The sequence below is a fragment of the Galleria mellonella genome, unplaced genomic scaffold (genome assembly GCF_026898425.1).
Source record: "Galleria mellonella isolate WM207_F2 unplaced genomic scaffold, CSIRO_AGI_GalMel_v1 utg19, whole genome shotgun sequence".
Taxonomy (NCBI): domain Eukaryota; kingdom Metazoa; phylum Arthropoda; class Insecta; order Lepidoptera; family Pyralidae; genus Galleria; species Galleria mellonella.
The window spans coordinates 3,943,729-3,960,273 of NW_026442028.1; the positions used below are offsets into that span (position 1 = coordinate 3,943,729).

General features: G+C 33.5%; 1 protein-coding gene across 2 annotated transcripts in view; it reads left to right on the top strand.

Annotated features, from left to right (window-relative positions):
• Positions 1-16,545, top strand: part of LOC113520078 (adenylate cyclase type 2-like) — a 243,327-nt gene that overhangs the window by 206,043 nt on the left and 20,739 nt on the right. For both annotated transcript variants that reach the window (XM_052894116.1, XM_052894117.1), the window contains exons 9-11: positions 1,701-1,833; positions 13,409-13,604; positions 15,237-15,407. In XM_052894116.1, the coding sequence (XP_052750076.1) occupies positions 1,701-1,833; positions 13,409-13,604; positions 15,237-15,407 (500 nt within the window). The remainder of the gene's footprint in view (positions 1-1,700; positions 1,834-13,408; positions 13,605-15,236; positions 15,408-16,545) is intronic.

The window sequence follows — 16,545 nt, forward strand, 5'->3', positions numbered from 1 at the left end:
AAACGTAATAGGTACATGAATATTTATTTAAGAAAATTACTGAATAATTACCTCACATGAGGTAATATGAAATGAATAAACTATATCCTCACTTATTCACGTATACTCATGTTATTGACTCTTCTGTGAATTTGGTGTTTTATTACGTAATTATCTCTTGTCTATGTCTCTCTCTCTTCGTTCTCTTCATTACTGAAGGTCGTGTCCTTAAAAAGTGTCTGTAGCCTCTCTTATGATGTGATTCCATTTTGGACGGTCTTCAGCTTCTCGCTTCTCGCTTGTCTATGTACCTAATATTTATTTTATTTAGCACTTTATTGCACCAATATAACAGGACTTGTTGAAGAATTTTTAATAAGCGTAGTGTAGTACGAAAGGCGGTCTTATAGCTAAGCAATCTCTTTCAGACAACTTTTTAAGATTTTTTTTTATTATTTAATATAATTTAAAATGTTAGTGAATAAAATAAATTTATTTTGCTTCATTACATGTAAATAAATTAATTTATTAGTAATAATATAATATAATAATATAACCTCCTTTCTTTGTTTATAATGTAAATGTTATATATATAATATACAAATTTGTAAAAAATATAATTTATCTATTATATACACACCTTACATCTATGTACAGTAAAGAATAAAAATACATAAAGAAGAATAAAAATTTCTTTGAGATCACTGCCAACTGGTAGGGTACCTAGGAGACTTGCTGCATTTCCACGCTGAATATGTTATGTTAGATCCGTTGATCAAAGTATAGTCGCCAGAGGTTTCCACCTCATACTTCCATTCTTTAAAAGTTAGTAAAACATATTTAAATAGTATATCAGTTAAATAAATAAATAAAAAAATATTATCACCAGTAACATATAATTAATCGAGACAAATTGCCTTTCTAATATATAGGAAAAATACTAATTAAATTATTGGAAATTCAAATTAGGAGCTGAAGTAAAACCAATGAAAAATAAATTAATCATATTAATTCAATTCTTTTTCTTCCATATTATTCATGTAGCTGAGAAATCGTTATAAAATTTTATAAGCAGACATTAATTAGAGCGGTGAATGTTTAATAAAGTGTTTAGTGAGATGAAGAACTCAAACAATTTAGGTATTATATAACTTTTATTATTAGATTTCAAAAATAGATAAACCAATGAAACAGAACACTTCTTGATGACACATGACATGATCATTTAATCATCAAAAGATGATATATCATATCAAACCGTGTGGTCCCGGCATAGAATAAGCCACCACATCCTTTCTCGTGGGTGTCGTAAGAGACGACTAAGACATGGCGAGGGATGGGTAGCAGCGTCCCTCTTAAAACATTTCCAAAGCCACACTGCGGTTGCCAATCCGCCTGTCAAACGTGACAACTACTGGCAAAACCCCCTAAGGGGGAGGTTTATGTTCAGCAGTGGACAGTTAAAGGATAATATATTCAGGCTTTCTTTATAAGAAGGGTTTTGCCAGTAATTGCCACGCCTGGCAGGTAGGTTGGCAAACGCAGTTAGGCTTTAATTAATTCTTTTCATTAAGTATTCCTAGTTGCCTCTTACGACACTTAAGGGTAACGAGAGGGTAGTAGTCTGTTCTATGCTGGGACCACACGGCAACTTGGTGAAAATAATATTAGCAACATTTTTGATTTTCGAAATTTGTCTCTAAATATTTTTTCTTTTTCAGTCGTGTCCATATAACCAAAGCTACACTACACCAGCTTGGGGGCAGATTCGAGGTGGAACCTGGCGACGGGGCGTCCAGAGAAGGATACCTGGCCGATCATAAAGTGGAAACGTACCTCATAATACCACCTAAGGTGATCACATAATCGTTTATTATTTATTTTTAACTTTATTCTCAATTTTATTGTTAAGTTCCGTAAGCACACATTATATTTTAATGTAATTACTACAGGTTTAACTTATGTGTTATTAGACCGAAAAATCTCTACTAGTTTCGGAATCAATTCGTGATCCTTAATCATGAGCGACTGTGACGTAGTTTGTACACGACGGCTTACCAACACAACCAGTAGCAATAACACGGAAGATGAAGAGAAAGACTACGGAGACCCGAGTTCACACCCGAAGAGCTGTCTTTCTTATCTGTGACGCCACGAGCGTCTACAGCTCGCCCTCAGCGGACTGAGACGAACAGACTTGCGTTCGCGTCATAGCTGCTTACGACTAAGAATCACGAATTCATCCTGAAACTAGTCGAAGTTTTTCGATCTATTACATTAAAATAAATATTTTAATGTAATAATAAAAATAAATTATTACATTAAAATATTTATTGTCAGTGTCGTAGGTAGTAATTTCAATAACTGGAGATTAAAAAGATGTAATCTGTTTAGGTACCCTCTATCCTATTATTTTTTTCTTCTGTCAACAACTGGTTGTTCTTTCAGATGAGCCGTTGTTGTTTTTGCCATTCCAAGGTCCAAAAAAGAGAATTCAAATTAAGCTAATTTAACATGGTAATCGTTTACCCTCTGACAGATTAAAGACTGTGTCCCACAAAAAAACTGACTTCAGTTTTTTTTGATGGGTGAAAATGGTATGGTAATCCCGCCTGCGCTAATGGAATACGCTGGCGGAGCACCAGTGGAGGGTGATAGATGAGACTGAAAACAGGCCAGTTAGCCCATCATGATGAATTCATCTGGAATTAACCATGATAGTTGACCGAACTGAACCGCGGGGAGGTCGACCTAGTTGTCGTCGACCATTGCTAGCAATATACCCATTGCTAGCAATGGTCTCCATTACTAACAATCCCTTTCCCCCCACTGACTTATTATTATTTTCATCTAATGTATGTACCCATATTAGAATTAGAATTAAAATTAGAATTTGAATATAAATTTGAATTCGAACTCCAACACCAACTCCAACTCCAACTCGAACTCGAACTCGAACTCAAACTCGAACTCGAACTCGAACTCGAACTCGAACTACAACTAGAACCACAAGCACAAGCACAAGCACAAGCACAAGCACAAGCACAAGCACAAGCACAAGCACAAGCACAAGCACAAGCACAAGCACAAGCACAAGCACAAGCACAAGCACAAGCACAAGCACAAGCACAAGCACAAGCACAAGCACAAGCACAAGCACAAGCACAAGCACAAGCACAAGCACAAGCACAAGCACAAGCACAAGCACAAGCACAAGCACAAGCACAAGCACAAGCACAAGCACAAGCACAAGCACAAGCACAAGCACAAGCACAAGCACAAGCACAAGCACAAGCACAAGCAGACGCAGACGCAGACGCAGACGCAGACGCAGACGCAGACGCAGACGCAGACGCAGACGCAGACGCAGACGCAGACGCAGACGCAGACGCAGACGCAGACGCAGACGCAGACGCAGAAGCAGAAGCAGAAGCAGAAGCAGAAGCAGAAGCAGAAGCAGAAGCAGAAGCAGAAGCAGAAGCAGCAGCAGAAGCAGAAGCAGAAGCAGAAGCAGAAGCAGAAGCAGAAGCAGAAGCAGCAGCAGCAGCAGAAGCAGAAGCAGAAGCAGAAGCAGAAGCAGAAGCAGAAGCTTTTTCTTCGAAGTTTTTTCTTCGACTAGCAACACCAACGACAGTTGTCATTTTCAGCTGGCCGTAATAAATAAATAATTTTTAATAGTCTATCACACGAATATTATATTTTCGACATCGTTATTAGTGATATAATAGTGCAATAAGTGTCGATTGTTGTTTGTGTACAATTTGGTAGTGTATTATTTGCAAAAATCGACATTAAAATAGTGCACCGGCCATCTGTCAAACTTCTTTCGTTGGTAAACAACTAATTTTAAAACTATTTTATAACTATTTGTTGGACTTATTCAAAGAATTTCATAATATATACAAGTTTTATAGAAAATATTCACATCAAGTTAAATTGATATTAATAATTGTGAAGTTCAGTTGTTGCGTACGTCGAAGGAAAAAATATACCCACAAAATATATTGTAAGTAATTTTATGTTTTATATTAATGTAATTTGAAGGAAAGGAGCACAATCTAATTCCATTTACTTAATCTTGTAAAATATAGGTCGTATAAATATACCTAACAAAAATTATTCAAAATTTTAACACATAAAATAAGTAAGGTTCAGTTGCTGTTCTCGTTGTGATACTTTTTTTAGAAATAACTCACTTCACTCTCCCTAGTAACTATTCATATATTCAATAATGTCACTATCTACCCGTTGCACAACTGCACGGCAGACAGAGATGAAGCTTAAAGTGGCCCTACAAGAACTTCAGGCATCCAAAGATCTCAGTGACAAGTTGATCAGGGAGAGAGAAGAGAGTGAAGATGAAATTTTAAAAATTATAAATAAAAATACCCAATTAAAATCAGAATTGTCAGAACTTCATAATAGCCATCAGGAAGTTATTGAGCAGCGGGATCAGCTTCAAGAACTAATAAGTAGCTTTCATCAATGTAGTGACACTCATGAGCAAGCCTTGAGGCGTATCACTGAATTGGAACTTGAGTTAAAGCAGGCATATTCTAAAATCAATGATCTAGACACAAGATTGGAATCTCGACAAAGTAATGAGATTAGTAATTTATATGAGGAACTTATTAGTGTTGACTGTGTGCCTCCTTCTACTACAGTTCCATGCACCCATCCTGTTGTAATTGACCTTACTAGTGATACATCACCTAAATTAGGCAACTATAACAGTAATATTTGTATGTTGAGTAATAATAAATTTAAAAAATATTTAAAACTAAAAAAGTTTATAATTAAGAATCGGAATATATTAAATAAGCGTTGCAAAAAGGGACAATTATTGAAAAGTGATAACGTTTATTAATTCTTTTCATTAAGTGTTTAGTTGCCTCTTACGACACTCAAAACCACTTTGAATAATTTAAAATTGCATGATTACATTAATAAGTGTAATAATAAGTTAGTGGAAAGCCAAAAGTTATATGACATTGATACAGACTACCTAACTTCAAAAATCAATAGTTTAGAATCTTCGCTTCATGATTTAAATACAAAGTATATTATCTCTCAGAAACAAATCCAGGAGCATATTTTAGCAATGGATGATCTGATTGATGTCAGTAAATACAATGCTGACCGTTTTGAGTCGTTGACTAAGCATTGTACATGTAATCACACAAATATATCAAATAATAATTCAGTTGTAACTGTGCTGGAAAATGAAGTTCAGGGTGTTTGTGCCAGTGACTGTAACCCTAAGAGTAGCACAATGGTGTTCTCTGACAGAATAGGCTGTAACTTTGGGTCTATATTGAAGTATCATCTTAAGGGTGATTTATTAAACTACTGCATGCCAGAAGCATCATTTACACAAATAATAAATAAAATTAAGTCTACGAAAATGAACAATATGACCACAATTGTGTTATTTTTTGGTAATAGTATTCAATTAAATAGGCAGGATGTAATTAAAGGAATTGAATATTTATTACAATTAAATGTGTATAAGATTGTATTGTGCGCTTTTCCTTACACAAATAGACATCTTCACAAAAAAAATTAACAGTAAGGTACATTACCTGAATAACTTATTACATACATTGACATGTCGTCATAGTGACATTTTGACATTTTTTGATACTAATAGTTTTATTAGTGATTTTTATTTGACAAAAGATACAATGTATCTTTCTAAATCATCTAAAAATAAAATAGCCACTTTAGTGGCTTATAATATTGACTACATGAACAGTTTACATGGTAAACTTAAACATAAAAATGCTGACATAACAGATAATTCTATTAATATTTGTGACATAAGTACTATGACTGCAGATTTAAACTGCTCACAAAGACAAAGGGAAAGCAATCAGAATTAATAATTGTTCATCAGAACATACAAAGTTTTCCCGGCAGTGAGTTAATTATACAATTATTTTTAGAAAAGTATAATATTGATATTGTCTGTTTCACAGAACATTGGCTTAAAGAAAGCAATATGATGTTCAATTTAAATAATTATAACGTTGTCAGCTGCTTCAATAGAAAGTCAGTTAACAGAGGCGGGTCTATGATAATTGCAAGAAATAATATTAAAGTAAAGGAACGTGCTGACATTGTTAGACTTTCTATTGAGTGTTGTATAGAATTATCTTGTATAGAACTAGAAAATTATATCCTTATATGTGTGTACAGGCCTCCTAATAGTGATTACAATGTTTTTGAAGGGGTGATGGAGGATATTTTAAAAAAAGTATTTAATAGTATTAAAAAAATTATTGTATGTGGAGATTTTAACGTTGATATTCTTTGTAACACACCCACATGTACAAAAATTATTAGTTTATTTCAGTCATTTGATTTATGTCATGTCTTTCATGAACCCACTCGTGTAACTGCCACGTCTGCTACTTGTCTTGACAATGTTTTTTGTAACTGCGAGTATACAGAAAAATTCATAATAAATAAACTTCCTTCAGATCACTGTGGTCAAGTTGTTAAGTTTAGCAGTCAAATCAATAAAGTCAACAATAATAAAAAATCAAAAAGACAAATAAACGTTTACAATATTAATAAATACAAAAGCGCGATTAAAAATAAATTGGATTTGCTGTTACAATCTAGTAATAATCCTGATTATCTTTACACCAAGCTAATTAATATTTTATCCGGAGAATATGAACAATTTTTCAAGAAAAAAGAAGTTCATGTTAAATCTAAATTCACGGAATGGGCAACAGTAGGAATACTTAAAAGTAGAAATATTTTGTTTGATTTATACGATCAAAAAAAATATCGATTTGATGACAAATTCACCACTTATGTAAAAAATTATTCTAAAATTTTTAAAAAAGTTTGTATTATGGCTAAGTCTAATTATTTTAATAAACAAATTAAGCAGTCTTCTGACAAAATTAAAACCATCTGGAGCATTATAAATAAAGAAACTGGAAGATCTAAAATAGCCTGTAATCAATTTACATTAAATTATGATAATAAATTAATAACAACAACAAAAGATGTAGTTAATATTTTTGAAGATTTTTTTGCTAATATTCCGATTGATATTACATCTTCTCTGGACTCATCTCAATCTCGAGCAAAAAAATTACTAGAGACTAATATCGGTTGTTGTTCTTTAAGATTTAAATTTTCACATGTTAGCCCCTTTCATATCATAAAAATATTCAAACAGCTAAATTTAAAAAATACGGAAGACCTTTGGGGCATGTCTGTAAAAGTAGTTAGTTCTTTCATAAATATTGTTGCTCCATATCTAGCCACTATTTTTAATAAATGTATTGATAATGGCGTTTTTCCACATTTAATGAAATTTAGCAAATTAATCCCACTATTTAAATCAGGAGATAAATTTGAGCCAGGGAACTATAGACCTATATCTATTTTGCCAGTTCTAAGTAAGGTGTTTGAAAAGATAATGTTAAATCAAATGTTACATCACTTCAGGGTTAACGGACTGCTTCACAGTCAGCAATATGGTTTCACCGCCGGCAAGTCTACCACTGACGCAGGTGTTGCGCTAATGACACATATTTTCGAATCTTGGGAGAGGTCACAGGATGCACTCGGAGTTTTTTGTGACCTATCAAAGGCATTTGATTGTGTGGATCATAAAACGCTTTTGTACAAGCTCGAACATTATGGTATAAGAGATAATGATCTAAAATTAATGAGAACTTATTTAGAGGATAGGGTTCAAACTGTAGATATTGACGGTGTAAAATCTAAGGGAGCTAATATTAAGATGGGCGTTCCACAAGGGTCAATCTTAGGCCCCTTTCTCTTTTTAATCTACATAAATGACCTTCCCTTTATGGTAGAGAAAATTGCAGATATAGTGCTGTTTGCGGATGATACTTCGTTAGTGTTTAAAATTGGACGTCAAAGTAATCAATTAGACGATGTAAATTGTGCTATGTCTGCAATATTAAATTGGTTTACATGTAATAACCTATTATTAAATTCCAGCAAAACAAAGTGTATAAAATTTACACTTCCTAATGTAAGACTAATAAATACACAGTTATTGCTTAATGACGAAATAGTAAATTTTGTTAATGATACAGTTTTTTTAGGTATAACAGTGGACTCGAAATTACAATGGGGGCCCCATATTTCAAAATTGGCCAGTAGACTCAGTTCTGCTGCATATGCAATTAGAAGAATTAGGCAATTAACAGACGTGGCGACGGCTAAACTTGTATATTTTAGTTATTTCCATAGCATAATGTCTTATGGCATACTGCTGTGGGGTAAAGCAGCCGATATAAATACTATATTTGTTTTACAAAAGAGAGCCATACGTTCTATTTATGGTATGGGTTCAAGAGAGTCATTACGTCAGTGCTTTAAAGACTCAAATATCCTCACAGTTACTTCACAATACATTTATGAAAATATTATGTATACACGGAAGAACTTAGCGAGTTTTAAAAAACTCAAAGACTGTACAAGTAGAAACTTACGCAATATAAATAAGCTTATTTTACCTAAATGCCGTCTACACAAAATCAGTAATTCATTCTATGGTAATTGCATAAGATTTTATAATAAACTGCCGGAATCTGCATTAAATCTGACAGAGAGGCAATTCAAATCTTATATTAAACAATTTTTATGTAAGAAAGCCTATTACAGGATAGACGAATTCATAGATGACAACATATCAAGTAAATAATTAGTTTATTAGCATACAACGTTATAATTTTATTTTCTCATTGCTTTCTTGATTTAATTGATTAATTTTAGAAATATGAAAGCGTAGCGGTTTTTTGTATTAATTGCCGCATGCATTCTTATGTAAAATGTGAATACTATAACTATCAGATGGCAATTGTGAGTAGCTTTGACGTGGTCTAGTGTTTTGAGTAGTCATGCTCACTAAAATGTCCAGACTTGTGGCGGCGTGGTGGGCCGGGTCATTGGGCTCCCTAAAATATGGTCGAGCGCAGTGATGGCTGGCTCATCCGTCATACTCGTGAACGGGTGCTGCTTGTAGGGCCAGTCCCTACAAGCAGCACCCGTTCACTAATCACTATGACTGATTTCCTCTTATTAATTGTTTAACCAGTTGGTTATGTATTCAATTTTTTTTTTCTTTTTGAGTATTTAATTGAATTAGTGCTAATTGGTGGTTTGTATTCACACAATTAAACTTAAAAATGTAAAATAATAATAAAATTATTTAAAAGAGCATCACGCAAGTTTCTTGCTCGTTCTTCTTGTGATGAGACAGCTTTCCGAACGAGCGGTAAATTAAAAAAAATGTAATGAAAAAAAAAAAAAAAAAAAAAAAAAAAGAAGCAGAAGCAGAAGCAGAAGCAGAAGCAGAAGCAGAAGCAGAAGCAGAAGCAGAAGCAGAAGCAGAAGCAGAAGCTGAAGTTGCCCTTGCCCTTGCCCTTGCCCTTGCCCTTGCCCTTGCCCTTGCCCTTGCCCTTGCCCTTGCCCTTGCCCTTGCCCTTGCCCTTGCCCTTGCCCTTGAACTTGAACTTGAACTTGAACTTGAACTTGAACTTGAACTTGAACTTGAACTTGAACTTGAACTTGAACTTGAACTTGAACTTGAACTTGAACTTGAACTTGAACTTGAACTTGACTTCAGTTTGGACAAGTTACTAGTCTAAACTTGTCTAAACAAGTCTAAAAATTTGTTAATTTTTCTTCAAAACCAATCTTTCACATAAAAAAATAATTTCTAAATAGGTTTAGAATTGACAGAGTCAATTTTTACACACTAAAAACACAAATTACAAAAAAAAAAAACTATAACCGAATTCTTCTTTTTTAGGAAGTCGGTCGAAATAAACATAATTTACTTACTTATATTTATAAGTAAGTACCTATTTAGGTATGCAGTAAAAATATATAGAGATGTGCCAAATAGAACGTGAATAAATAAACCATCTATATTCATGGTTTCGTACGCGATCAAATTGCGTGCTCGATCGTGTGACTCGATATCGATACATCGGACACGAGTGAAGTCAATTTCCGATACGATTCCAATCGTATTGATATTATTACGGTGTTCTCTTGAATCGGTGTAGTGTGATTGGACGTTTCATAATATCTAGCTAATCATAGGATTATTTTATTTTATACTTGTAAATAAAATTTTGTTTGTAAGAGTTTAAATTAGATTTTATTTAAATAAGCCATTAGGATGTTACTATACAAAGTATCTTCTTATAGGAAATGGTTCTTAATGCAATCTCTGATATAAGAGAAGTGACAATATCAAACAGGCGCTCAAGAATTTCTGGCATATTTTATTTTAATGTAATAAATACCAGTTTAACTTATGTGTAATTAATTTGAGAAATTTAAATTATTTATTACAATAAAATATAATGTGTACTTACGAAATTTTGATTGCATTTTTAAATAACATTCTCTTATAAACGAGGCGTAACGATCTCTAATACTAGAGGCATAACAATTTCTGATGTAAGAAGAAATTACTTCTTAATTAATTACAAATCTGATTACGTCTTAGTCATCAAAAATGTCATTTTGCTTTTAGAATCATGTCCGCCTTGTACACATACAAATACAGGTATTAAAGAAATAAAATAAATTATAATATAATTAATTATAGTGCCTATTATTTATTCGTATGAATGGATATTAAATTTATTATATACTAGCTGTTGCCCGCGACATCGTCCGCGTTTCCGTCGTTAATCGTAAAATAAGTAGCCTATGTCCTTCCTCACGGCTCAATGGTTTTGATGTAACAGACACATTTCCCTTCACTGCTCTGCTCCTATCATATCGTATATCTATCTTATCGTAGCGTGATGAAAAGTATACTATAACCTGCCTGGCACAATTATTCTTTATACTCCTGGGAGTATAAAGAATAATTGTACCAAGTTTCGTTAAAATTCGTCGAGTAGTTTTTGTTTCTATAACGAACATAAAGAGAGACAAACAATAATTTAACTGATTGCATTTTTGGCATCAGTATCGATCACTAATCACCTCCTGATAGTTATTTTGGAAATATATTTCATGTACAGATTTCTTTCTACAGATTTATTATAAGTATAGATTGTATATATTTAAGGTGGTAGGAGAGAGAAATATTAATTTTGTTGAATTGAAATTTAGAATGCAAATATGAAGCACTCTTTTGCTGGAATTGATGTAAATAATAGCATTGTATTTCGAGTCTCTACCTTATTAGAGTCAGTCAGGGACGCTAACTTGATACAGCGTTCACTTTACAGATAAGCCAATTACGTAAACGAGATAGAATCCTTTATTACTTTACTGTGCAGAATTTTAATTTTGCTATTAAAAATAATTTGTGTATATTCATATTTGGATATATATTTTACCACTAACACACCAGAGGGAGACTTTGTACAAAAGTCATTTGCTTAGGCATCTCTGTCCCATTCGTGTTTCTATACCTTGAAGCAGTTGTGTTTGCATGGCTGTGTTTCGGTTTAAAGGGATATGGCAGTGAATTTACAGGGTACAGAGGCATAATATCTGAATCCTCAGGAATAGCAACGCATGGGCGAAACAGTATACAGTATACTCTGTTATGGCGACGGTTACCACTTTCCATCAGATGGACCGCCAGCTTGTTTGCCATTCTAAGTTGTATACAAAAAAAATATCAATATACCCTATCAGGTGGACCTCCACGCGGTACTTCCTGGAAACTATCGTGACTAATTTATCATCGGCTAATTGACCTGCCTCTTAATCCTCACTTTATCGCCTCTCACTTGTACCCCACTAGTGTATACCGATAGTGCAGGTGGGGTTACCATGCCATTTTCATCCATTAAAAAAAAGTATTGCAGGCTTCTATATATATTATAAGGCTACAAAGACCATTTACCATCAGATGGGCTGTATGCTAATTTCACCTTCGTGGTATAAAAAACTTTCCAACGGGAAATAATATCAATTCATCGTAATACTTCTCTTTGGGGATGCATTTGTTGGTGGTTTCCGCCACCTGCGGTATGAAGGAAAGGATTGAGGAAAAAGGAAGGGAACGTTGGAAATGCGTAAAGGAAATTGGTGAATAAGAGGAATAAGGGACTTTATGGGAAAGGAAAAGGGGGCGGACACTGCAGTTGCGAAAAGACTGGGACACTGCAGCGGCTCGGGAGGCCGGGGTCGCATACCCTTAGACCCTTATTCAGAATCGGACAGATGTCTAGAGAAGTACATAATAATATACCGATATACTAAGTCATTTTAAAAGTAGAGGTTATTTTTTTTTAATTTATTTAATTATTATATTACGCCAAAAATATAAATAAAATAAAAAAAAATTAAGTCAAATACAGTAGCATAAAATACAAAAACTTAAATATATATTATTTATTAAATACTATTTATACAACAAATAATATAATACATATATACGTACACACACATATATTCCTTCTTTCTTTCTATTTTCCTGTTTCGTTACGATTTTATTCCTCCGGATAATTTGTGAATATTGAAATATCGAAACCACGTTATTTATATGGTTTCATATCCATTAACATGTTGTCGTAAACAATATTAAGAAAAAGCATGGGTAAAAATAAATTTTACATTAAATTTGATTAATACATTCAATGTTTGAACTGGACAGTGTTTTTTTTAATGAATGATAATGGAATGGTAACCCCGTCTGCGCTAACTGTTGATGAGCCACCAGTGAGGGATAAAATAAAAGTAAGAATTAAAAGACAGGCCAGTTAGCACAGGGTTGCCACTTTCCATAAGGTGGGCCGTCGGCTTGTTTGCTATTCTAAGTTGTATAAATAAAACATAATATGCCTAATACACTTCGAATTCAGCGCGATGGTTTTCATAGGGACCACGGGGAGGCTGACCTTGCAGAGTATACTAGCACTTGGACTGGTAGAGTCCACATTACTAACAATCCCTTCTTCTAAACTGGACAGCGAAAATTCAATTAACTACAGGAAGTTAATTTAATTTTATATTTTGTTATTTCCCAGAATTGTTTCGATTTCATCAAAAAATCATTATTAGTAATGTAGGCTACCTGTCAATTTGCTAGTAATATACCCTGTCAGATCGACCTCCACGTGGTTCCCCCTTGAAACCATCATCAAACCCAGATGTATTCTTCACGATGGGCTAACTGATCTGCTTTTTGATTTTTGTAGAAAGTCTCCCTCTGGTGTATATAATATATAATAAATAATATCAAACAAAAAACTATTTAGATACAAGGGAAATGTCAACATAAGTAAAGGCAAAGCGTCGTAAACATATTTTATAACGTAGTTTATGCAGGAATGCCATTTTTTTATATTATATTAAAAATATTATTATTATTAAAAATTATAAAGAAAAAAAGAAAGCTTGTAAATAAATGTATTTATGTAAATTAATAAAAAAATATCTTGCTTCGCAGAAACCATCAGAAAATGGCCGTCTATCAGTTTGTACTGTCGACCGCAAAGCCAGCATCGTATCGTCGATATACCAGGACGTTTCACCCACCAGACTCAAAGATAACATCAGCCCGGCACCGTCCCAGAACAGCTTTATGGAGCAAGATCTGATGCCGAAGGTACTACGAACGGAGTCTATGAGGACTACTCCAGGAGGTACATTTTATTGATACACTAGTAATTATCCGTGAATTCGTACATGACTAGGATATATTAGTTGGCTGGCATTTTCCATACCAAATCCATTTTTATAACATAGGAGGTAAACGAACATACGGCTCACCTGATGGTAAGTTTTTTTATACAACTTAGAATGGCAAACAAGCTGACGGCCCACCTGATGAAAACTCCGTCGCCTATAGACATGTGCAGTACCATGGACATAACAGAGTATACTGTTTCGTTCATGATACCCATGCGTTGCCATTCCTGAGGACTCAGATGTTATTTAGCTGTACCCTGTAAATTCACGCCCTTCAAACTGAAATACAGCCATGCAAACACAACTGCTTCACGGTAGAAACATAATCGAATTTTATAATTACTCTTCTCCATCCAAAGGTTGTCTGGAAGAGATCGCTTTTAGCGATAAGGCCGCCCATTGTTTTCTCAGTGTAATATTTTCTTGTAATTGTTTATATTTATAATAAGTTTACTATTATAATCTTATGGAGGAAACAATAAAGAGTATCTATCTATCCATTTTTACATTTTTCTATAATATAAATTGTAACATTCTTTATTGAATACAAATGTAAAACAATTTTATGTTAATCTATTTAAACAATTACGTTAGATACTGTGATATTCTCGGAAACTTCTCGAAGCCAATTCTAAATTGTGAATCACAATTTCTTTTGCGTTTCGAAATAACAAGTGGATAAAAGGATTTGATTCGTTCATTGAAATCTGAGATATTCAATTTGTGTTCGGAGTTCAACGGATTTAAATTTATTAAAACCCAGCACTGTTGTTCGGTGTTTTATAGGCAAGGAAATAAAAGGGTTGAAGTGATTCTGCTTTCTCGTAAATTAACATCGTATCAATACAAATAAAATAATATTATCAGCTCGTAAAGAAAAGGTAAAATAAGCTGAAACCTTGCAATCATTATGATGCCCACGGCCACTTTCTGTCATCATACGGCTCGCCATCAACAAGAAGTTCATCCTCATACTCTACAGCCTAAATGGTCGCGTACAACGCGCTTTCAGAGATGTTTTCTCCCACGAACACTCAGGTTATGAAATGAGCTCCCTGCTAAGGTTTCCCAGAAGACTACAGCATGGGGTTCTTCAAAAAGGGGGTAAAGAGGTTTTTTCAGGGTCGGCAACGCGCGCGTAATACCTCTGGTATTGCAGACGTTCATAGGCTAAAGTAACCACTTACCATCAGGTGGGCCGTATGCTTGATTGCCACCTCAGTGGTATAAAAAATCGTAATCATCATCGTATCATATCAGCCGTCAACTGTCCACTGCTGAACATAAACCTCCTTTTGTACAAAAGTCGATTGCTTGGGTACCTCTGTCCCATTCGTATTTCTACCGTGAAGCAGTTGTGTTTGCATGACTGTGTTTCGGTTTGAAGGGTGGGCTATGGCGTGAATTTACAGGGTACAGAGGAATAACACTTGAGTCTTGAGCTTGTTTGCTATTCAAAGTTGTATAAAAAAAAATAGAAAAACCCGCCAGTGAACACGAGTGAGACAGAAGAATCCAAACAGGAAACGTTTGTGCAAAATTTCTGTCTACTAAATGCCATAGTAATAAATACTATTCGTTTCCAGATCTAAGTCGCAGAGCGTCAGTCAAGGTGGAATCAAAAACAGTAGCATTCGAGAACAACAATCCCGCTACCAGCCCTGGTGAAGGACTCGGCAATGGGATGGTGGTCACCACTAAACCGAAGAGTCGGAGCGGATCCATAATCGGTGCTATCAGTCCTATTATGGGAACAGGTACATTTTCATTGTTTTCATAATTACGTGAACGTTTAGTAGAAAGTACTCTATTCAATCTACGGGGCAGGCATATGTCCAGCAGCGGACGGATAATGGCTGAAATTATGACGATGATGACTCTATTCATAAAATTAAAAAAAACGAGACGTATACAAAAATCAATATGATTTTATATTAAAAAAAGAATCATTAAGTTCGGTTTATAAAATGATGAAAATATTGCACACAGAAAATATATTTGAATTAAGAACTTTTGAAGTCTGTTGAGGGAAACATGTTGGTAAAATAACAAATATTATATAAATAAATAAAAAAAATTTACCTTGATTAATTAATTAACAATTACGCAATTTAATAATGTGTAATGTAATTTATTAAATTGAAAAGTCACAAAAATACAAAATCAAATATTGCATTTTATTTTAAAACAATGTATCCCAAAGTATACTACTTAATTAATTTTAGTTATTGATCTGATATTTTGAGACTTATTATTTTAATTAATAGTTAAATATAATAATTATAATATAATAGAAATTATATTTTTTACTATTTATTTTAAAGAATTTTTTATTAATATTTATATGTAGGTATATTTTTTAATAAATGTACATCTAGAGCTATAGATTAAAGGAGCTTCATCCAAAAAAATTCTAATAATGAATTTGGTTCGAATTAATCGAATACAGTAGTGGAATTATTAATTTAATTTATTATATACCTAATTCTTTGAAGTTTTTTTATATTAAAAAGAGCTTAGACATGTAATTAAAATGATATTTAATCTTCAACGGAATCTCTTTACATTATTGTTTAAAAAGTAATGTTGTAATATTCCCTTAAAAGTAATTATCTAAATTTTTCCTCCAGAGGATTGTTCTGGTGACTCGACACCGTCCACAACTGAGACTCTACAACCGACCTTATTTTATAGGATGTTAAGTACAATTTCCGTTGAGTCGCTACGTTAGTTAATTGCTCGTTATTTTATATCGTTATTTAATTTTATATGTTGTGAATAATGTTAATAACATTAATTTTTTTATTAAATTTGTATTTCTAATTATCCATGTCTATTAAATTTGACAAGAAAAAATACGAAAATCATAGAGACGCATGTATAGAATACCATAAA